Genomic DNA, 25,264 nt, shown 5'->3' with positions numbered 1-25,264 from the left:
TACAGAAACAAAAATATGAATGCACACACAGAGTAGAGAGATAAATTTCGCACTGCAGGATGTTAGGCAGAAGCTGAATTCTCCAGGAACTAGAGTTCCCATAAAGTCAGGAGAATGGAGAGATACCAGGTTACAAATACTGCTGCACTGTGGAGTACAGCATAGGTACACTGCCTAATTTCTAGGTAAAGCATCAGACAAATGTGGCAGAGAGAATAGGGACAGGCGATCGGAAGATTTCGGGCTGTCACGGAAACCTGATAGGGCCTCTCTCCCCTGACTACCTAGAGATAAGGATAGCCGCAGGACAAGAGGCCAAGAATGTTGTAACCCCCTCTAACATGGCCTCCACCCAGTCTCCTTACTAACCATATAAGGCAAAAGTCAGACCCCGGAAGGTAAGAAGGACCAAGGGCATATATACTGAGGAGAAAACCAATAAAGGGCCTTTGGACCGTCTATCACATTGATGTCTGCGTGTCCTTAGCCCGAACGGCCCAAAAGCATTGGGCCGTCGTGCTGCGTTTCCTTGGAACCAGGTTGCTACAACAGACAAATCAACTGCATGCTTTTCTTCCAGCCTTCATAACATACAGAGTCCTTCAGCAGCATCAATACAAGCAGTCCCAAACAGCCTGGTCATTTAGGACTTACATTTAAATCCTACAGAAATACTTGAGAGACACGGATGTTGAAAGGAAAGAAAATATTTGAGTTTAAATTAGTGTCTTCAAACAGCAATGTGCAAAAATAGAAATCCCATCTCAGTTTCCTGACCTGTGCATTAACAGGCACAAGTACATTCTCCCTCGTGCTGCCGATCTGTAAGTGCGTGGTGATGAAGCTGAAAGGGGCACAGATCCATTGCTCTCATCCATGGAACTGCACCAAACAGAGCAACACATCACCAATGCAGTAGCACTGAAGGTCATTATGACACAGGGAGAAAGAAACCCACACTCCTTCTGTCTATTACTCCTTCCTCCACCTATTACCCAGGTATTTGGCACTTGCTAAAAAAACATGTCCCAGCAGATGCTAACAAAGAGATTAATCAGAGATGCTTGTACCAGCATGTGACCCTCTGGCTCATACACATTGTTTTCCCTCTACAGAAGACTGGACAAGACATTCACCAGCTCTGTATTACTGCTGGTGGAACAGGGAAAGGGATGGGCAGACAAGCAAATCCACTACAAATGTGTTAGGCAGAGTTTTTTATCAAATGACTCAGAGTAACAACTGAATAACAGGGATTACAAAAGTACGGTTGCATGAGGCCATTCTTGTGCTCTCCGATGATCCAAGAAGCAAATGAACTGAGGACTACTGACAGTGTACAATTCCTATTTTGCTGCCTGAAATACAACTTACAGGAAGACTCCAGAGACAGGCTGAGCCAGAGATATAAAGTGACATGAGGCAGCTGGTAAAGAAAGAGAAACAGACTTAATTTTTTTTTTTTGCGCTTCTTCACCCCGAGATAAACGGAAACAAACTGATTGCTAAAGGCTTATCAAACGGGGCTTACTCTTCCAGTGGTACTGCTTACTCCCCTGGAGAAGCAGAAAGGTTTTCTGCATGATTAAGGCTGTCTGGAAGCACAGCTCCTCAGAGCCACACATGAATCACTTGACACTAAGGAGCATCTTTCTCCACTGGCCAGACATGCGCTGGCATGAATGTCAACTGAAACCTGTCAGAGACCCCAAGGTAACTACACAAACCTGAACTGCTGTTATTCCTCCTAATACTCCAGCAATCACATGGGATGAAGTCCTAGGCTCCTTCACCAGGATTTAGGGACTAACATGCCAGAACATCATTCAGGATGTTACCAAGAGAGCACCAATGCTGACAAAACCCAAGGCTTTTGCAGCACATTTTTATTTGCAGATCCAGAAGCTTTCTGTTTGAACGTCCAAGTCTTACCGCCATTTCATGGATAGAATAAACGTTCTAAGCACAGGGAGGAGTGGCTCAGTAGTAGTTAAAATCTCTTTTGCATGGGGCACACAAGTGAAATGGTCACTCACTGATCATATCAATGGAATAAATCACCACAAACCCCCAGGATTTCAATATACGTCTGCTGTCAGTCCACTTGACTTGCATTTCATGTATCTGACAAAACCAAGTTCCTTCAATTTCAAAATACTTTATAGCCAAGTGATAAATATGTTGAGTAACAAGAGAGAGTGAACAAATGATAAATCAGATTAAAAGATGATCCAGTGAGCACAGGGGCAATGATACCATCTTCCAGCATGGAATAGATCAAGCCCTGTGAAGCAGCAGCAACATCTGCCACCAGCATCCATAAAACCTGTGGCTCCTACTTTGCCTCTGGATAAAAACCTGTTCAGGAATGGATGGTGCTGCTTTCACTGACCTCGATTCACTATCAGATGTCAGAAAGTAAGGGAGGATTTTAAGTGCACACATTCTCCCAGCTTATTTTGCACAAAGTTCTTGGGACAACCCCAGGAAGAATCATGCCTTGAATGCAAGAAATGCACTGAATTGTATGTTACACTGGTAAAATACTGGTAAATTTAGTATTTTTCTAATATGAGCCAAAACTAAATTAATGACTTAATTTTTTCCCAAAAAGGTAACTTCTTTGATAAAGTCCATGAGCACTTTCAGCCACTAGGGATCTTTTGGTGATTGCTAAAAGCCTACTTTATTAACTCTATTTTGTCTAGCCAACCTCCTGTAGCTTAGACATTCTTAATCTCTTCATGGCACTCCAGGTAATAGAAAGGAAACCTAATATCCAACAGACTATTTACAAAAATGTTGTTCTCATCTGTCACCATGGTTTTTGATAGAGACTGATTTTCATAAAATGTATGTGATTAATTTATTTATTCAGTCTAAAGAGAGGACATATCAGTTTTCTAAGTAACTCTTCCCCAAAAGAGGTGTTACTTCTCCTTTCATCAAGAAATGATGACAGCCAAGGTAGAGCCAAAGCTATAGCAGCAGCTTGAGTGATACAGAAAAAGCAACAAGTATGCCAAGCTTGTTAGAAGCATTACAGTAAGAAAGTTAAAAATAGCCCTTTCTCTGCCCTAATGACAGAATCATGTTTGCTTACAAATTGCCAATCAGTGCCCATCCCTGATGTGATATTAAAACCAGCAACACTCTTCCCTTCCAAAAAAACACCCACAGGCTTACAGACTGGCTCAGCAGATGGAGTTTCTAGACCCAACCCTTTCTTTTAACTGGGACTTATTAAAATAACAACATCCCTTTCTTACCTGCTCTTATTAATTACATAAAAGGTTATGAAATACTGTGCTACACAGGCCACACAAACATCTGAAACAGAATCTTTGTTCGTTCCCACTTCTCTTTAAATCTTCTTACTGGGATTTGCTTTTGTATGTAATATGATTAGTAGAAAATCTCAGCCTCGGCTTTCTCCCTGAACCCACTTGTTGGCTACAGAATTTGCCTGAGCTCTGTCATACTGCTCCCATAATACTTTCAGTCTGGTCAAGTTAGTAAGCTACTGAAGCTCTGTGGATCAAGTAGGATCATTATGGAAACAGGGCAGGAAAACACCAATTCCCAAGCATGTTTTATAGTCAACGAATGCTTCCCACACTGGATGTGTTCAGGTGTTACAAATGTGCCTCCTCAAGTCAGAAATGCTGCACAATAGGTGAGGATTTCTCCCAAATTACCTGCACTCTGCGTAGCAGCGCTGCCAAAGCTCAAGAGCACTTAAAAATGTCACAAAACTTGAGTGTGTTTGAAGCAAGGTTCCTGATGCAAAAGGGCAGGACTAGCTTTAAGCTGTGTCTGCTTCACTGCACATTTCCTTCATTCCTCAACTGCCTTTGTGTCTCTTTAGAAAGATTTATTCTTGAGCATATGTAAAGGGTATTAACCTGTGCTTCCAGAAAGCAAATGTGCTCATAAATTGTTTCACAGAAAAAAAAATCACTTTTGTCAGTTACCAACTCTTCCCTCTCTGATTTATGCTGTAGAGTTTACTGGCCTCTGCAAGCATCCAGCGAAATTGGAAACTTGCTAAAGGAATTTTTAAAATCACTTCCTCTAATAAAGTGTTAAACAAAAAAAAAATCCCAGCAAAGCACCCACTTTCTGCTCCTGAGCTATCACCAGGGAAGAGCACTGAAGTCACACCATACTGACACAGTACTACAGAAAATCACAGAATACGAACAAATGTAACAGACTATTCACTTATCAGAACTGTGTTATTGGTTCTTAAACTTAAGAAAAGACTGCAAATCCATAAACCACATCCCAGAGCCCTTCAGATCACTCTCACTCATCTCTCTCCATATGATGAGCTCATATTCAGAACTGAAATGTCTACAGACATTTATAATGTGAAAATCTATACAAAAGTATATGCTGATAAGGGGAATGTAGAAACAACCTTCAAATAACTTTTCTTTGATCAAGTTCTGCTTTTTATTTGACATTATTAAGTTATTCCATTCCCAGACTTCTGAAATAGTCATCTTATATTTAAATTCAACTAATATAGGTTTTATAGGTAATACTTTATAAAATGAATAAAAAAAAATCAGCTCTTGAAAAATAATAAATTGTCATTACTGTCCAGTGCTCTGGGGTTTCTCCATTTATTCCAGATTTTTAATTCTGAACTTTTCCACTCCTACCATTTCTTCTGATGCCCTACTTTTACCATGTTATTCCCATGTTGTCAGAAAAGTAAGGAAGGAAAGCTTTAAAATAAAATTGTTCATGAGGGGCAATGCCTTTCTGAATCTCCTTATGTTCTGACAGTTCTCTTTGTTGTCCAGTTTTCTGCAGTTAGGTTTTAACTTTAAATACACAACTGTGATTTCTTCTCCATAAAATGCTTATAACTATTCAGTTATTTTCATAAATGTGTTTTAGAGGTAGATGAAGTAGCAACATCATTTCCTAGTATAGCCTCTCACATTGCTTTAACTTTGCAATTGGAAAAATGCATTTAGGCTTTCTGGTTTTTATTTATTTATTTTTAACTTTGAGCAGAAGGCAAATAAACTATATGTTACGATCAAATAGTGTCACAAAAAATGCCTTTTGTTCCCTTCAGGGAAACAAAGGCCTTTCCAGTAGTCACTGACTGCTCACACTGGTAGCATTTGGCTGTCACAGACAATCCAGCCTGGCTTCATAGCAGGCTGCTGTAGCCTTCCCTTTGAAATACAAACCCTACTTCTAACTTATATTTAAGACTTGTTATTTTAAGCTTTTTTTAGGACCAAGTAGAATCACATACTTTCTTCTACTTTTTGCATGAAAAGTTTGGTCATTTTGCATTACCCTGTACAGAAGCTAAAAATACAACTTTAGGAGGACCCAAACACAACTATTTCATAGAGTCAGCTGGTTTTCTAGTTTATTTTGCTTCCATTATGAGATCAGACCACTTTTCAAATACCCCAATAGCCTGCACAAACACAATTAGGACAATTTAAGCAAGTGACCTTATTACAAACTAGATGGGAGTGTAAAGATGGACAGCAGCAGCTCATGGATTAACCATCTAGGAGGCAACTGGAGACTTTCTGTCACCCTTAGGGTAACTCAGTGACAGCAGCACTGAGAAACATGAGTCTCTTGTCCTGTCATACAATCTGAGCAGCTCCTTTCAAGTATGTAGGCCAGTGCAGACCACATGCTTCAGGGTGACTGATCACAAATGAACAAATGGGGCACTATGATGGGAGCTGAGCTTTATGGCTGTCAAAGGAAAGATGACACAGTGAAAAAAACAATTTTAAATTGCTTGTACAGATCACCAAGCTGTGAATTAAATGTGTCCAAATTACATCCCCTCTCCCCAACTTGCCCCTCAAAAGAACCCCCAAAAAACAAAACAAAAAAAAAACCAAGCAAACAAACAAACAAAAAAAAAAAAACCCAGCAAAATGTAACTTAATGAATAAAGCATGCATGACATGCACACGAGTAGCAGCTTCATACATCCACTCAATATAGATGAGAAATATATTCAGAAATCAAAGAGATCTTATCTGGGTGTCTTAAGCAATCTAAGTTGCAACACACCTACAGAAAGAGGCAGGGAGAGGTGGACCAGCTCTTACCTTGAAGTGAGGCATAATGAGACTTACTAAAAAGGAGAGTTATACATGAGAGAAGAAGTGGGTTTAAAAAAGCTACAGACAAATCCACTAAGATTATCTGTGAAACAGATCTTTAAAAAAACACGTGTCAGACTGAAGATTTGTTTGACGAAAAACACCATTAGCATATGGAAGAATTTTTTTTGCCACAAAGCATGAGCTGCATCTAGAAGTTCATAAAAGGAGCTGCACAGATAATGCTTGCATGACAGACCTGGACTTCAACCAGCCCATGGTCTAGAACCTATGGTGTTTCACAACCAGCTCTTAAAGCCAGCAGTGAGCAAGGTGCTGTGTCAAAAGGCAAAAACCACTTGTCAAGACACGGCCTGATGCCTTTTACATCTCAAGCATAGAAAGGGAATGGGAGATTTTTAGATTAGGCTATAAAACATAAAAACGCTGATGCACTGCGGAGGCCAGCTGGTTCCCAATAGCATGCACCAGCCCCAGGGCAGGCTATGATCTGAGAACCACAGCCAAGAGTTTAGCTGCTGGATTTAGTCTGCTTCAAAAAAGAGAAAATTTTTTTGCTATTTTCTGCAGAGTTGGCACATTGACCAAATCAGAGCACCCTAATAATATCAGCTATCTATGTCTCAAGGGGAAACTTTGCATTTAGTCAAGTTGAAGACAATTAACAAATTACAGATTTTAAGGCTGTTTTACCTTTTCTGAGAGACTAACAATTTATCAGGAGCATATTTAATATTTTGTAGGTCAAAGAGGAGGTAGAAGAATTCAATAATTGTAATTAGATATATGTAGCTGCACTCATTAAAAGGATAAATCTAATAAAACTGATTTAGGGGGTTTGTGGCTTTTTGTTCTTGTTAAAACAATTCTTGCAACTTTAAAGGCAAAATTTCTGAGTTAATAAACTGGGGCTTGGGAAAAGGGGATAAAAAGCATAGGTTGCATTTAAAGCAGGATGAAGTGAGACACTTTGGATATTTGACACTTTGGATATTACCCACAAGAACCTTAGCAGGAATAAGCTAGAGTCAATATAATGAGTTTGATGAAGTTTGTGTCATGAAGGCAGATTGAATTACATGTTCCAGCAACTGGCATAACAAGGCAGAATTATCTCTAATTTTGAACAATGATTTCTTCCAGAGAAGCCAAACTTACATTACAGTGGTGGGGAATACTATTGCTCACTTTTATAAAGGGGAAAACCAGGACAGAGGGGGCTAAAGGGGATGTAAGCAAGATTGTATAGCCACAAAATTAACAGACTCTGTTTAGCAACCAATTATCAGCTCAGTAAAGTTCCTGCTTAAATACTTTTTATATCTTATTTCAACTTTTATAATAATCTAGTTCAGTTCTTAAAAAAAAACAAACTTAAACTGAATATGGACAATTTTTTTATAATTGGAAAGACAGATAATTTTTCCTTGGAACAGAACTGCTACTGCCTTACACACTTTTCATGGTAAAAGAACATTGGAAAAATTCAAGACTGATGATAATGAATACAGCAGTTTGCCTAGATATTCTTGAACTCTGCCTTAGTAAATCAATGCTTTTTTTTTTTTGCTGTAAGGGATCCTTATTTTTCTTAATACTTGAACACTGACAACATGCAATTATCTGGTACTTGTTTCCTGCTCAGGAGCCTTGTATAGCAACAGAGACTTCTGAGCTATGCTTGTGATAAAAATCATTAATGCTTACAGAATACATTACTTCAGAGCCCAAAGGAAATTAGCAGCTCATTGTTATTTCCTGCTCACCTCAAAAATGCCTGGAAAAAATGAATAAGCAAAATCATTATCCTTCAATTTACCAAAAGAAAGCTCTTCAGAGGGATCAGAGTGACCAGAAACACAGTGTCTAAAAATATTCAGCCTAGTTATTGTGCCAAAGTGAGGGAAATGTCAGCTGGGACACCGAGACTACAAAATTATTATCCATTATCATGTGATTATTTTATGTATTTTTACCTTTTTATCTACCTGTTTCATCCACATGTTGCAGCTGGAATATAGTCCTCAACAGGAACTTTAAGGTACAAACAGTGAACACCTGCACTTTTGAATGTGCTGGTGGCTTTTCCATGGACTGTAAGGCTGTAAAATAAGGTCATTAATGTCTGATACAGTGGAGCATTTCAGGCTGTCATCAGCCTCATCCTAAGAGCAACTAACAAAATGACTGAAATGTTTTTGACTGTTTGTTTATGATTAGCTCCTCTAAGGGTGACACAGTCTAGCAATACATCAAGGCATATGGAAATGGATTGTGACTAATCAGTAAGTTACAATACACCTCAGCTCTGAGCACGAGAGACCTTTGTGTTCTGCTTCATTCATAAACTTAACTGGAGCAGTGTAACAAAATTAATTGTATTCTTGGCATCATTCTTCAGTGAGTGCTGGAAAAGTGCTTGTTCTGTATTTCTTTAAATTTATTATCCAGCTCTTACAAAAGAAATCAACTAACAGGTTTTTGTCTTGTCAACTACTGGTAAATGGCTATAATATTTGACATAAAATTTCATATCTAGCCAGCTGGATGAGTTTTCTCCCATATTTACACCATCAGAATACCTGCTTTTCCATGTCTTTTTCTCATTCATATTGTATATATATGTGTGTATATATGTTAACATATATGTATATATGTTAAGTCGTAAAAGTAGGCATGACTTGTATTCTCCTCTAAGACCATACATAAAATAGTCTGCTGTTTGTATGAATGGACAAGAAGCATCTTCTACTATACATACACAAACATTCTTATAGCTTTCAAATTCTTTGCTTATAGCGAAATATATTTTAACAGTTGGAGACACACTGGAGAAGCCCACTAGAAGCAGAAACAAAAATGTACCTTAAGTTTGTCATTGTATAAACATTACTTAGAGTTTACAAATGTGCATGATGAGACTTGGCCCTCTACAATTGTAGTTGTTGAGACTTTTGGTTGTTCAGTCCTTTCCTGAATGGGAGAGCCTAAGAAAACGCCAAAATATTACAAGTATTTCTTTCCAAATTATGTTCAAACATCACTTTCAGATCAATATATATTAAAATTGCACCTCATTTGCTATTTTACCAGTATTCAAAGATTCTATATATTGGTAATTATCTTTGAAATGCAAGTTTAGGATGGGGTAACTTTGTGTCAATTTTATGATTCCCAAGCAGATCTTCTTTCTTTAGATTCAAATGATTTTTTCCTAAATTCATGCAAAAGCCACAAACCCACCTTTAGCTTTTTAATTCCCCAAGAATTATGATGATCACTGGATAACAGAGGTTGCTATTGGGAACAAATAACAAGTCACTTGTGAGAGCAACCAGTTACATAATCACAATTTTTACTTTCTTCCTATTGAAGCCAGGGCAGGAGCAGGGCCAGAAGTCCAGTTTCACTGCACAGGGAAATGTCAGCAGTTGAAGACCCTGTAGTCTTTCTCTCTCCTCACTGGCCTTCTTCAGAAGTTATAGCCAGAAGCCTGCCATGACCTTTAAGGCTTCCCAAGAGTGAAGCAAGGACAGCTTTATAGGGAAAACAGAGGCCAGGTCCAACCACCCATCAAAAGATGGTGGAGAATGGCACAGCAGGAGACACCTGACTGACCTGGCTACTGAACATGGGGCTGTTACACTTTCCATATGACTGAATGCCAAAGACTCATTCAGAGTGGAAGAGAGGAGCAGGTGGAAAGAAGTGCTTAGCATATGTCAAAGCTCAGCTCCAAAGACACTTGCCAACACCCTGCACCACTACAGACATTTCCCAGGCATTTTCAGGGTAAATCCAGGCTCATAATACACCAGCAACTATATCTGGCCCCTTTGTTTTCCTTACAATGCTGGTTCATCTTTGCTTCCTCCCCACAGCACTGTCCAAGCCCTTTTGTTCTGTACTGCATCTAACATTCCCCTGACAACTCAGACATTAAGAAAGTATGTCAATGCATGCAACTAAAATCACCTCAAATCTGGTGCACGCTACCCTCCACCTGCACAACTGCTTGTACAGGCTCAACAAAGACAGTGTTTTTAGTGGAATTTGCTGCCACATCCTTGTGTTTAGTTTCTCGCCTGACAGACTGAATATCCAACCACATACAGTGTGGAGCTATGGAAGTAGAGCAATACCCTGGTGGGTGTGCTAAGTTTTATTTCACTAAAAACTTGGGGAGGAGGGTGAGGCAAGAATTCCTGACTGGCAGGTTGCTCCAAACTCCCATACCCTACCTGTGCCTCCCACCCAGCTGCCAAAAATTCAAATGGACAAACAAGTGGACCTCACATCTTTTCAAAGAAGCCCCCCTGCTGCTAACCTGGGCCTGTAAAGGTGCAGCTGGTTTCTTGGTCTCTCCCTTAGCCTTCCACTCCCAGCAACTCCATGAGCACACTCTAGCAGCTCATGTATATTTTTCCATTACAAGAGCCTTCCATTTTAATTGCAGAAGCATTGGCAGGGATGGCAGAAATTTCTCATTAGCCTCCTGGCAAAGGACAGAGCCAGAACAGAGTTGTTTTTCTAGACTGGATATCAAGAGAGGAAACTCCACATAAGTTTTTATTATTGTAAAAAGTGGGATCCCCAGGCTAGAGCCTTTTTAATATCTTTGCAGCTACTTTTCCTACTGACAGCCAGAGCAATGGTGTCTGATGCTTCCAGAATTATGAATAACTATCAGTTATTCACAGCCCTGTTTTTCTACGATGAGTACAAAGATGATCTCCATAGCACAGGCAGCAGAGGTGGGAACAACTCAGCAGCAACAAGCCCAATGTATAGTCTCTCATGGCATGCCCTCTGTTTAAATTGATTATAATTGCAAGAGAAACATTACATCCTTTAAAGCTGTGTTTATAGAAGAACAGGAATATGTTTCTCAATGAACCAAAATAATCAGTCACTTGAACATGACTAACTTATTTTTTTTTCTGCTGTCCATCCTATAATAAAAATAAACATCCAAGATTTTGAAGCTGCTGCAGCTGGCAAGACAACACAGAAGAAAGAATTATCCTCCCATTATCTATGCTTAAGTATATGCAGTGGAATAACATTTCAGCTTCTGCTCACTTCAGAAGTGGTGGTTCCCCCTACATTAGTGGGATAACACACCACTTCTCCAGAGTCACAACACAGATGCTGTGATGCATCTGGCAAGACTTCACGTTGATGCTTGTAAAACCTGTGTTATGACTGCAGCAGGAGACAACAGTGTTTAATGTTAATTCTGCTTCCTAGAATACAGTTAAAATGCATTAAGAGAGAACATATGCAGGAACACTACAGAATGTTTGTCAAAACATTGTCAGTACAAAAAAACAGATGCAATGCTGAAGGAAACATGTCCTACATCAGTTACAGAGAACACTGTGGATCATCAAAACATCATTAAATCAATAAATAGTTTACTTTTTATCAGTGACTCTCAGAATATCTGTATGTTCAAGGAAACTCCTACCATGGCTGTGTCCACTTCCTTAGGCAGTCACACAGCACTGCATTGCTTGGGATTTTAGCAGCGCCAACAAACACTGACTAGACATTTATACTTATTCACAAATTTAAGAAGTAAAATTATTTTATTCATGTAAGCCTCTCTGTTGCCAGATTTGATTTTTAAAGTCTGCATTTGGAGAATAAGCTATTAAAAAAAATTATTTAAGGTTGCTACAAATGCAAAGATAAATCAAAGCATCTTCAAGAAAATCAATGCCCCCCCCTACATAGTCCAGATAAATATTGTGCAGAAATACATTTGTCACAAGTTCAGAAAATCAAAACTTAAAATTTTTGTCATGTTCACTGCATCTCAGCATTCAATATTGCAAGGTACTCCCCATCCTATGATTAAATCACACACTAATGTTACGAACTGAAAGAACTGCATTGCAAGGACAGTGATTCACAACACAAGAAATGAAGTCATCTCACTGTACTATTATGCACGACAAAGATATGGCTATTATCATTAGAAATTGTAAAAAAATAAAGCAATAAGCAGATTTACCTGAAGTAGTAACTGTGTTCTATTCCTGCTTTGTTTCATGTTCCTTTCCGGATAAACACCCCTAAAGTATATTCCCCACTTTGCACTAATATTTTATTCATAGCACATGTACTCCTCATTATTAAATGTACTGTACGGTTTTCAGAAGGAAGGCAGAGGGTGGGGGGAGCAGAAATGCCCCCATTCCCAGCTCTCCCAGCTGAACTCTTATGCTGCAGGTGGACAGAAGGATTCTGCTGGAGGGAAGTCGCAGTGTGTGCAGCTCCTCTCAGCAGCGCTCCTCTCCCCAGCACACGCAGCGGAACAGCCTGCAGTGGAATAACAAGAGAATTTCTCAAGTGCCAGTGTAAGCGAAGGAGGGGGTGTCAGGGAAAGCAAGAGAATAAAAGGCTCGGGAAGCTGCTTCTCTCTTCAGCTAAAGCATGCTGTATGTCCCTCTATCATGGGGGTCCCACACAAGGACAGGCACACCAAAGATTTTAAGGCTCAGAGATACTGTGTAAGATCTAAGACAGGGAGTTGGCTAAAATAACCAACGTTAGGGAATGCAAAATATTACATTTCCCATAGCAATATCAACACCTCCCTGTTACAGCTCCTGTAATGTGATGTACATTTTCAGACAAAGAGCAATATGGTGTGAGACAACATCTTTGGCCTGAAATGTAATTGCAAAATTAGTCTTGCTACTACCCCTCCTCAAGATTCATTTGACACTAAATTTTGCTAGAATTTACAGATACCATTTCCCCTAATGTATTCTTAAGTATTTTCTCCCCTCTGATAATGAACAAACAACTTAGACATTAACCCTTGCAGGTGCTTAGACAGTCCTGTTTATAGCCCATTACTGAACAGTAATTTAAGTGACTACAGAAATGAAAAATTACTCTGCATGTACAAATAGCCAACAAATCTACACAGCACATGTGCCAGACAATCAGACTTTTATCAGATATGTGCAAGGCTCATGCAGCCATCATGCAAGTGGAGTGTAAAAGACCTGATAAACCTCAGGCAGAGCATGAGGGTTATTCATCTGGCATCCCCTGCTGCAGCTCCCAGGCAGCTCCAGGGGCTCAGCTGCTGTACAGTGTATGGCTCTGGCACTTTCCTCCAGCCCTGGGGCTGGATCCTAGGCACCCCCCACATGTGATTTCACAGGCAGCCCCAGCACCTGACTGCAAATGCACCTTTTGCATTAAACAACAGGAGTTGAAATGTTTGCTTTCATACATATTATTGCTAACAGCAGACTTTTAAAAGGGATTCTAACTATTAAATTACTACAGTCTTTTGTCCATGCTGACTTTAATGAGCAGCCCTAAGGGATATGACCCCAATTTTCCCTCACCCATAGCTTTAAAGCAACAATATTACTTACAACTAGTTGTTTTAAAAAAGCACTGGTAATGGTTATTGTATTAATAGTATTCACAATTATATAGTAATGACTATATTTTGTAATCCAGTAATAATAACTCAGAGAAGTTTCAGGGAGATTTTCATCCCCATGTGGTTTATATATGCTAATTCCTATGCAAATTAAAAACATACTGACACATCCTATTATAATACTTGTCCATTTTGAGCATGTATTTGGTGAAATCATCACAGTCATATTATGCTTTGGAAGATGAACACATCCCAACCTGTATTGTTGCCACGACAAGAGATGATATATGTATCTATCAAGAGAGTGTATCCTCCACTTTGGGAGGTGGGTGTTCAGTACCACTAAAATGGCATGGACAGTGGGTGGCAGCAGGTTATAATTTCTTCCCTACATTATGTAATTAGTTCTGTCAATCCTGACCTTTTAAAAACTCAAGAGTATAAGAAATAGAACAAACTGATATATTTTTACTTATTGCTTCAATATTCTAGCATTTTAGAATCATATTTTCTGCTCTAAAGAGCTGAGCATCACCACTATTTTTAAGAAAGAAGCCTGAGTTTCCAGTACTGTAGAAACTGAAGCTTTAAGGGGAATCATGACAAGATCCAAAATAAAATCATGACTGCCAGCAACATCACATAGCATGTGAAGAAGAAACCCCCTAATGACATCATATTGTTGATGCCTTGAGAAGGCTGACCTAAAACAGAGGATAGATGGAGTTAAAGAATAAAGTAGGTATTTATTAAAAGGCCTCAATGGATACACCTTGGACAGTACAAGAGCCCAGCCAGGGCTACACCCAAGATGAACCCAAAGTGGCCACAAAAATGGATGACTGATTATAAGGTCTCTCACTTTTATAAGTTCTGGTCCATTAGCAAATTGGAGTTAATTGCCAATTATAGCTTTAGATTACCAAGTTCCATCCTTTTGGTTTTTCTCTCTTCAATCCACCACTGTTTATACTTGTGGACTTGAAATTTGGATCTGTTGTCCTTGGTCCCAAGCTAGAGAAGGAATTGTTTTGTCTACCCACTCTGTGAAGAGAGCTTACCATCCCTTAATATGAAGCTCAGAATTGCACACCAAAATAGCACAGAATCTGAAAAATATAAAAGCTAAAACCTAAGGCATCACTGTCACTAAACACAAAATACTGACAACTTACAAGGAAGGAACAGCAAATGATGTGAAACCATGAGTGTCACAGTAGTGTACAACAGAGTCCATCTGGGACACTTCTGGATGGGAAAGGGATTGTGAGGGGACTGACACACAAGTATCAGCCCAACAGACAGTGCCTGCTCTGGTGACAGCTGTGAGAAAAGACAAACACAATTGTTGAAAAATCTTTCAAAAGAAGAGCACTGCCTCGAGGCTGAATGCCTCTATTAAGTCAGGATTAGGGAAATCATGAGCTCAAAGCATTTATAGGCTGGTTACCTTTACAGCAGCCAGTTAAATTTGGCATCCTGGTCGGCTTCTGCATGCAAGCACAGTAGTAGTGCACAGCTCCAGCCAGCCCTGAGACAGTACTGTCTATTCTCTCTCAGCTCCTGTAGATCTGGATCTAACCACGCGTAAGATCTTTGGCTACTCCAGACTCCAAACAGCAGTACAGACAGATCACACAGGGAATCAACTATTCCAAAACTTGCTACATGGCTCAAGGCCTGATCATGAACATACCTTGCAGATACACAGGGCCAGCTGGTTGATAGACCATGACTGAGCACATCTCACTCTTGGGCCACCTACACTAGCACAGGACACGCCACACTCCCATGTGACTGACACCAGCATCTGCAGGAACAACACTTGCATGACTCCTGATCTAAGCCCTGGAGATGTGATAGCTCTGACATATCAAAAAGAGAAAATTCTTGTCATTATAGCTCCCTGTTGTACACTATCCACACAAGGGCCAGGAACATCCACCCCTTTGTGAAAATTAGGCTCCTCAGGACTCTATACGAGAGATAAGTTGTAATATTGATGTGAATCCCTATTGTTACAGGATTGGAGACCCCAAGGCCTCCAACAAAACACAGAAAACTGTACAAACAAGAGGCATTCCTTGCCTAGGGGAGCTAATCATCTAAATGAAAAAGACAGGCAGGGAGTTGGAGGGAAAGCAGAAGCACAGAGAGGTGAAAGCAATTTGCCCAAGGCCATGCAGCCAGTCAGCGAGCAAACCAAAAATAGAGGCTGACCCCTTGATTGTCAGGCCATTGTTCCCTCCACTAGACTGAATCTCCCATGGCGAATGTGACATTGAATTGGTATTTCTGTTCTGCTGCTGTCATTTTTAAAAATAAAGCATGATGACAATGTCACTGTACTGAACAGCTGTAATCGAGGCCACACAAGCACTTTTAGAAACAATACCGTGGAGAACTTTTGCTAAGAGAAGAGAGCAAGGCCCCTGGACACAGGGACTGGAAAGCATACCCTGACTACCAGCTACTCCTCTGCCAGGTGAGACAAGGGTTACTGCAGTCTTGAAGGCTCTGTGCCTTTACTAGAGCAAACACAAGACAGTAAGTGCAGCTCGAGAATGCAGCTGAGGGCAGACAACATTAGCACCTGAGAAAGGATCTGGCCCTGAAGAAGTCTGTATGGGTGTCTGCAGCAGCTCTCAAACTGGCAGGACAAATTCTGTGCAGAACGTGGCAGGGCACATGAACTACTGCTGACAACTGATCAAGGTCCTGGCTGCTCTGGACACCACTCCAACCTGCAGGGCACTTGTCCTTTCAAAGCACAAGTTCTCATGCCCCACAAATGCCACTTTAAATGCAGTAAAGTCTTCCAAAAGACCTACATCTACATTTTTAAAGGCCTGCACCAGTGTCACTTCAGACATCACAAACACAAGACTTCCAGCAATGTGTACCTGAAGCAGTTTTTCAGATAAACTAACAAGAATATGCCATGGTACTTGGAGGACTCACCAGGAGGAACAGCCACACATACCGTCCTTGTGGAACAGGAATTCAATTACCTGCATTCCAAGAACTTTTCTCAAGTGCATCAATATTTTACTACATTAATTCCAAAACAAAATCATGCAGAATTTTTTCAATTTTTAAACACATCTCCTTGGTACTACATACTCAGCCTTCATACCCCAAACTGGAAAACAGCAAATATTTTTCTGATCTTGAAGAGGTGCAAGAAGGAGGATTCAGGAACTACAGCCTGGTCAGCCTCACCTCAATACCTGGAAGGGTGATGGAGAAAATTCTCCTGCAAGGCATTTCCTAATACATGAAAGACAAAAAGACAGTAGTCAGCATGGAATTACAAAGAGGAAGTCATATCTGACCAACCTCATTGCCTTCCTCAATGAGATGACTGGCTTGATGGAAAAGCAGAAATCACTTGAGTGACTGAGAGGCTGAGAGTTGACTGGTTGGAAAGCAGGTTTGCCTAGAAGGCCCTTGGGGATCCTGCAGGAAAAGAAGCTGACTATGAGCCTAGAACACACTATCACAGCAAAAGAAAAAAAAAAAAAAAAAAGTAAAACAGCATACTGGGCTGCATTAGGATAATCATCCTCATCAGAGGAAGGTGATCTTTCCTCTCTAGTCAGCACTGATGTGGATGCATCTGGAGTGCTGTGTTCAGTTCCAGGTTCCCCCTGTACAAGAAAGACAAGGACTTACTGAGAAGTCCAGGGCAAGATCACAAAGATGATTAAGGACTGAACCATCCATGGGAGATGAAGAGGCTGGAAGAACAGAGAATCTTTGTAAGGGAGAAAAGAAGACTACTGGAGGGATCTTATCAATGTGTATAAATACTTGATAGGAGGAAACTAAAAAGGGGGAACCAGGCTCTTCTCAGTAATGCCCAGTGAGAGGGCAGGAGATATACAGGCAAATGAAAACACAAAATATTATATCTAATCACAGGGAAACACTTCTTTTCCATTTCAGGGTGGTAGAAGAGTATAACAGGCTGCCCAGACAGATTATGGATTCTCCATGAAAGTATTAAAAGCTTGGCTGGATATGTTCCTGGAGAACCTGCTCTAGCTTGAACAGTGGGGCTAGACAAGATGATCCCAAGATTCTTCCAGCCTCAATGACTCTGTGATTTGCTGGTGCCTCAGTACATAAATAGCACAGTTTTCTTGCAATGACCCAACTACAGCTGGTACAAGTGAATACAAGTATCTCCCCACGGCTTCTTGGTGGGCCTTCTTTCCTTCTGCCAGCAACAGATTGCATCAAATTGAAGAATTTAATTCCAGTCTTAAGACTTAAATGTGACAAGTAATTAATTCCTTAATAAGCTGTTGTAATTCACCTTTGTATCTTGTGTCCTTGTGACAACTGTTGTGCATAGTCTACTCCGTTCCCCCTTTTGGCATGTGAACTGCACTCATGTACCTCATTCCTGCTACAAGTGAAAATGAAAAAATTAAATTGAAGGGAAGTAGGTAACTGACCTCATTATAGAAAGCAGAGGAAACTACCTTGCAGAAGTAATCATGTCTGTAACAAAAATCAGAGAAATTTGCGAAATGCAAGTGAAACAATGCAACTTATGAAGATATTGCAATCAACTATTAATACAGGAAAGGTAGAGACTCTCATTCAGACACTGACATGTCAGAATTCTATAACTGAAGGAAGAAAAGTATCTTAAATACTTAATTTACCAATGTTAAAATATTCTAACTTTCTTAAAATATAAGCTGACAGATTTCAGCATATTATTAAATGTAATAATGCTTGCTCCTCCTTTGGGGAAAAAAAGAATACGAAAATTGTATATTTGCAGAGTAAAAATTCCACTATTCCTAGGCAGAGTTGATAAAGAAATCAGTAATTCTAGATTTATAATGCATCTTACAAGCTAAAATATTGACTTCTGTAGTATGATGACAATGTTGGTATGGCAACTGGTATTTAGATTCACTAATCAGACACGAAAACCTCTGGCTATGGCAATTCTGACTTCCTCTTGTAATCCGCACAGCATGGCAACACTTCAAAACACAACACTGTCAAGCTAGAGTGCAAAAAAAAAGAGAAAACCAAGCTTGGGAAATTTATGTTGTGTGATTACCTGGAGAAAAAAAACCCCAAAATATTAAAAACCCTAGTAAGATGGCAAAGGTAAAAAATGAGGTTTTCCAAAACAGATGAATCCCATAACACAGAGCAATAGTAAAGTAAGAAAACTGAAGTTGTGGTTTCCCTTCTCTATGCTCTAAGTCCACCATATTCTTAAGTCTGAATGAACACATGGATTTTACTTCAGTATAGCTAAAATTTGGAATTTGAGATCAATACTGTGGTGTAACCAAAGAAAGCAAGTAAGAGCCATACCACAAAAAACAAATCCAAACTAAATTTTGTGTTTCTCACACTACAAAACAGACTACTGAGGCTAGTTTGTTAGAAGAATTACTACAGGAACAGGCATTCTTGGTTATGGCAAAACAAAGTACCTCAGGACTTCTGGATGTGCAGCATTCTGTTGGAACACTGGTTTCTAGCAAAAGAAAAGCTCAATTACTCTAGGCACAAACCCAATCTGCCAGCAAGGGAGGAGAAATATGGATTAAGATTTCACAGTAAGACTTCAATATGGTCTACTGTTTCCAATGTCACCTTTAAATTTGAAATAGGCAAATCTCTCCCACTACTAAATTTTCCCTTTCGTGGTTGACACTTAATTAATCATAAGGAGCAGTAAAAGGATCTTGAGTTCAGCCTGGCTTGCAAAGACAACAGAAGCCACACTCACATGATCAAATAATCCATGATGGAACAACTCCCAGCTCAGCGTTAATTAAGGTTATAAATTGATTTTCAGGCTTTAAAGGAAATTTCCACAGCAGGCTGTGAGGAGGAGAGTAAGCTACCTTCCAGAAGGAAAACAGTACTAGAATTTGCCACTCAATATCATACAGGATTTCTGCAGAAAGTCCATCCATATTAAGGCCTCACCATGCCTGACAACAGAGAAAAAAAGCATAAGAAGATAATTTCTGCCCAGAAAAGTCTGAAATCTGGCAATAAGCAAAACAATCTATGAACAATATGCAGAACAATCTGATCTACCAAAGCCCTGATGGATGTTCTTAACCACAGCACATGGATGGCTCCATTAAAGCAACGTACTCCAAAATTTGGCTGCAGCCAAATGAGTGGACCAGGTTTCACTGCTTCACAGAGCACATCTCACAACCCCAAATAAATCCCTGATCCCCACTATGAGAAGAGAAATTAGGAAAAAAATGTGCTTGAAATGGAAACAAGACTCTTGCTTTCTGCTGTATGCCAGCACCTGCTGGTGTCTTAATGCTTTTCCAGCAAATGAAAACACATTGCAAAAACAAGCAGAATTTGAACAGAAAGCAATACAGCTCCAAGGCAGTGTGACACCCTTATATGCTGGCTCCCTTGCTGAAACCATTACTTAAGTGTAGAGAAAGATAAATATACCCTGTAATGCAATTAGCTTCTAAGCACAAAAGGGGTACAATAATCAGATAATTGGCATTACCAATGAAAACACACAGTAAGAAAGGAAAATACTTATCAGTGGTAGGAAGCATTACAGGTTGTCAGGCAGTGGGCAGGTAAGGTCTGAAGTATATTGTAAACTGGCTTATAATTAACTGTTACTTAACCCTTAAGATTATCTGAGATCTCCACCTGTTCTTCATTACTTTGATAAACTTCAACTCTCTGAATTGTGATGTGCCGGGAATGTGCCTAACATCAAATATTTAGAAAAAAAAATCTGTGTTGTTCTGCAATTTCTAATGATGAGGCTAAAAACATACATTTTTCGCATATTTGGAAACATTAATCTTCTGATTTTTTTCCTTGAGATGCTTTGCTCTTGCCTGTGTTGGAGGACAACTTCTGAAAGACACCAGAAAGTTTGTGCATTTTCACTCCATGAAAACAAAAAAAGAAACCTTGGCAAAACGATGTGATTTTGAGAAACCACAGTGAAGTTTACAGAGACTTTGCAGCATGGTGTGACTTTGCCAACACACTCTATGCAAAAATAAATGCTCACTGAAGCGCACACCCTTGCAAAGGCAGGAGCAGAGACTGAGTCATCTGCTGTTGACAGATCTCTGAGAAACAACTTGACAAAGCACCGTGTTTTACTCTCAAGGCTGCCTCTCAAAGGGTAACAACCACCTGCTGGTCCTCTGGCCTCCAGTGCTAAAGACCTGCACGGTTTGCAGAGACAGGCAGACATTGCCAAAGATGCACAGAGGTCTCAGTCTAATAGCACACGAGGAAAACATCTTTTGCATTGGTCTTTTCTCTGGAAGAGGACTACAGAAGCTGTGAAGATTCCTGTAAAGAAATGCAAGCTGTGCCTCCAGGGCAATTTTTGCCTTATTGACCACATTACTCTCAGCTTCTGAAACAAATGAAACAAATAACAGCTTTAACCTTTAGGTAGTCCTTTTTTCTCTTCTGCACTGGGACCACAGTAAGTCAGATGTCCTGTGGGCAAGCCAGTGAGAAATCACAGACTGAAGAGAATTTACAATGAATACATTTGAGTTAGCCTTTCACAATCCTATTTCTTAATTGTTGCAAGACATATCTCTCATGTGCTCACCATTGCACCTTAAAATGCTCATTAAACACCTTTACATCACTAACATACTTAGGGCATTTGATCGTGTTTAACTGATCCCAGCGATTTTCTTTTTGCAGCCCTCAAGATTCTACAGAATGTTAAAAACATTTTAAAGAAATATTAAGAGGAAAGAAAGACAATTAGATCACTACTGAAGCAAAGAGTAAATCTACTGTATTAGCTGATAAAATATAATGTTGGTAAAAGTAACCAGAAGCACTAAGATTGTCCTGAACTGTATCTTTTCTCAATAAAAAACAGTTCTTGTATTTCAAGGTAAAGCTAGAGAATGGGAAAACAGAAAAGTGAAATGTTACCAAGGAAATATAATCAAAGACAAATGACAAATAGAAGGTCTCTGGGAAAATGGCTCAAGCTTTAAATAGCAGGTATCCGGTGTAAGCACAGAATCATAAAGAAAGGAATTTCTCTGCAGAGCACATTACATTTTTCTTTGCATTCCATTCACTTGTGTGTTCATTTGCTCTGAGTTTTCTCAGTACCTGACCTATTATTTACAAGATGAAATTCCTAGTGTTTTTACTGGGAAATGAACTGCCAAAATTGTCTCAAAATATCTAGGCATATTTTTACCCCTCCTATAATTTCAACATTTGGGTTTTCATTTTAAGCCTATTTCAATCTAGCATTGCAGTCAAGAATTTGTAAAACTTAAGTTAAAAAAAATAAAAATTTGTAAATTTGTGTCTGTCATCCCAAACCCACCAAACTAAAAGATCAACTTACATCTCAAACAGATCCAGCCACATTGAGGTATGTACCTGCAAGGTACAGAATTACGCAAAGAGCTAAAAGCAGTACCAGTCATAGCCTGCAGTCCTAAAAGGCTCACAGTCCCAGGTTTAAGATTTTTAAAGAATATTTTTCATTCCCACTTATATTGTTCTGTGGCACATGGAATGTTGTGGCTCATTTGGGAATGATGCAAGATGAATATGTGGATATTGAACAGAACAGGGATAGCTCAAAGTTGCTGTCTGCCCCAGAAAGCATTGAGATCTACTCCCTTTAAGAGACTGGTGAGTAATATGCATTTTACAAGACTGTCCTGCTGAACAGAAGCGTACAGGGGAAGTAATTTTGAGACAGCAAAGGGGTTTTAAGCGTTTCTGTCAGTGAAATATTATGTCTTAATTCCCTGCTGAAAAAGAAACTTTCAATGTAGAGAATGGCAGAAAAACCATGTGGTAGAGGAAATTCGCTTTACGTAACAAAAGGCTTCAGTGATTCAGTAAAATGGGAAGTCTGAACAGCTTGCCCTGTTCTGTCATTATCCTGTATTATGGAGAGAAATTATTTTTAAGTTAGATTAAATTAAAATTAATCAGATACTTATAAAATTTTCAGAATATTAACATCAACCTCCTAGATGTATTTCTTTATCTTAGCAGCAATATGAAGGATACCTCCTGTGAAGTATCTCTCTTGTGGAGCTCTGCTTCAAATATTTAATTCATTTTAATGTCAATTACGGAAACACAAACAGTATTGACATAATAACATCAAGTAATTTTCACAGAGGATGTTAGTGAATATTTATTTATAGTTCATATTTATTTATATAAGCTGAACCAGGACCATATAATCCCACTAGATATATGCACACTGACTCTGAAAGGCAAGGTTGATTTCAGGGTGATTTTTCCTTCCTCTGACAACACCACTGTGGATTTTTAAATATCCAAAATTAACATTTCTCATGCCCTTCTTGTAATGAGGCCAAAGAGGTTGTAAATACACAGAAAAGCCATTTACACATGGTACTTTTACACATAAGTAAATCCTTGACATCAAAGGAAACAAAGAACTTCAAACGACATCTTGCAGAGGTTTTGTGTAAACCACAAAGGCCCTATTTTGTGATCTTTTACTGTAAACTTATGAAAACAGGACTTACTGGAGGAAAATAACCAAAAATTTTGATTCTTTTGGAAAAGTAGAAAGCTAGGTAACTCATCTCAAAGAAGGAGCTTTTATCTCTTGGAAAAAAATTTCTATTGCAAACCCAGACTAAGTTAGCAATTTGATAAAAAAAAAAAAAACAAAAAACAAAAACACCGAAGTGAGATGGTACTGCTCCCTGCCATAAGAAAAAGCAAAGCTCATTTAAATCTTTATGTCAGCTTGAATTAATTTATTTGAGACCTGGAGCAATATCCCCTGATGCTGCAGGTTTTTTAATTATTAGGCATAAAAGCAGCAGTCTAATAAATCCCAACAGTAATAACGGTAGAAGCATTTTACTTTCTGCAGACTCTCAGAGGCTGTAAATGCTGCATTTATTCTGAGGGCAGTGTTCAGATTGAGATGAATCTATAGAAGCATCTGGAGACAATTATTCAGCTAGAATTAAAAGCAGAACAGACCTGTGAGATCTGTGCCTGAAAGGAATGAGCCTTTGTGCTCTGGAAACAGCACTGTGCCAGTGCAGGGGCTCTCAAGATTGGTTATGTGGGTTTTGGTACCAAGGAACATTTTACCTCCTCTAGGAAGATGGTGCACTAGTGAAAGCAAGTAATTTTAAATAAGGAAAAAAGATGATTTTCTGTTTGTCTTACATATATGTCAAATAGGGAAAAGAGCCAAACAACCAATATGTTGCTGTTCTGACAGAATTAGAAGAAGTCACATCACAGAGAGGCAATAAAGATACTTAGCACCTGGTTCCCTACCCCAGATCTCTTTAGATTTGCCAGAATCTTTGCTACCAAAGGCAAAAGACATTTTTAGCACAAGAAAGCCATCACAAAAGCATGGTAACGCAGTTATGCTTTCTGGCTTGCCTTAACAGAAACTGCCCGCTACTAAGGAAAATCTGGCTAATACACAGTCCCAGTTAAAAGCATTCTCTGGCTAAGCTAATTCTTTCCCATCACATAGTGTCTGGTGTCTTTTTCTTTTTTTCTTGCAAAATGCAAACAACAGAATTTGGGAGGTTCTATCAATAATGCTTAAATAACAACCTCCTCAATACACAAAGCACATCTGCAAAATTATCCAGATCTTACTAATGAAGGGCAAGAATAGTGTTTGTTACATGCTGATTTTCTCTTATACATGTTATAACAATGAAAGTTAGTTGAAACATACAGGATGAACCATGTAGGATGTAAGTTAGCTCACTCTATATCGACAAGCCCTGCTAAAAGGAAATTAATTCCCTTACAGAATCTAAATTTTCATTCTTATTAAGCTCTCATTCCCGGCCTGGCCCCTCAGGTGCATCTTTGTAAACTTCATTTGCTGGTCTTCCCTGGAAGAGAACAGGAGTTGCCATCTGTGTGTCACCATGATATTTTATGAAAATCCCTTTGCCAGGAATTTTTCTCCTGAGAAGCTGAGAAGTCTCAGAGAAAAAGAAAAACAATAACTATCTGCTGCTGTGGAATGCAACAGGTGCATCTTTCATTGGTCCATGTGGATTGTTTTTAATTAATGACCAATCGTAGTCCAGCTGTGTCGGGACTCTGGTCTGTCACGGGTTTTTGTTATTCATTCCATTCCTTTCTAGCTTTCTGATGGATCCTTTCTCTCTATTCTTTCTAGTATAGTTTTAGTATAGTAATATAATATAATATAATATAATATAATATAATATAATATAATATAATATAATATAATATAATATAATAATATCGTAATAGAATAAATCAGCCTTCTGAAATACGGAGTCAAGATTCTCATCTCTTCCCTCATCCTGGGGACCCTCGAACACAACCACATGTAAGTACACCCATATCTGATTTCATTAAGAGGATTTGCTATGATTTAAGAAATCCCATCACAATGGACCAGGCTACTTGTGAAAAATCTCAATACAGGACAATTTTTTGAGTTTATTGTATCAGTTGTCCAATTTCAACCAAATCAGCCAGCCCTGGACACAAGCCTGAAACAGTCTGTTAATCAGAATGTATGATAATGTCTAGGTGATAACTAGAAGAAGCACAGTTTTTAGCTTTTTGCTTCACTATTAAAAAAAATATTAAACCCATGAAATCTAGCAGCTAAAGACAGCTACTACGGAGGAGGTGTTTCCCTTCACTAAATGCAAGGCTTTATTTT

The 25,264-nt window shown here is 39.1% G+C and overlaps 1 protein-coding gene across 5 annotated transcripts in view; it reads right to left on the bottom strand.

The window, feature by feature from the left end:
• MYRIP (myosin VIIA and Rab interacting protein) overlaps positions 1–25,264 on the bottom strand; it is a 209,077-nt gene that overhangs the window by 76,400 nt on the left and 107,413 nt on the right. The window contains exon 1 of one of the 5 annotated variants that reach the window (XM_064416903.1): positions 778–915. The exons of the other annotated variants lie outside the window; for them this stretch is intronic. Coding sequence (XP_064272973.1) covers positions 778–905 — 128 coding nt within the window. The 5' untranslated portion in view covers positions 906–915. Of the gene's footprint in view, positions 1–777; positions 916–25,264 lie in introns of those variants that run through there. 5 annotated transcript variants of the gene reach the window in all.

The sequence above is a fragment of the Passer domesticus genome, chromosome 1 (genome assembly GCF_036417665.1).
Source record: "Passer domesticus isolate bPasDom1 chromosome 1, bPasDom1.hap1, whole genome shotgun sequence".
NCBI lineage: Eukaryota > Metazoa > Chordata > Aves > Passeriformes > Passeridae > Passer > Passer domesticus.
Note: the sequence above shows the minus strand (reverse complement) of the source record. Positions and strands in the feature narration are given on the sequence as shown.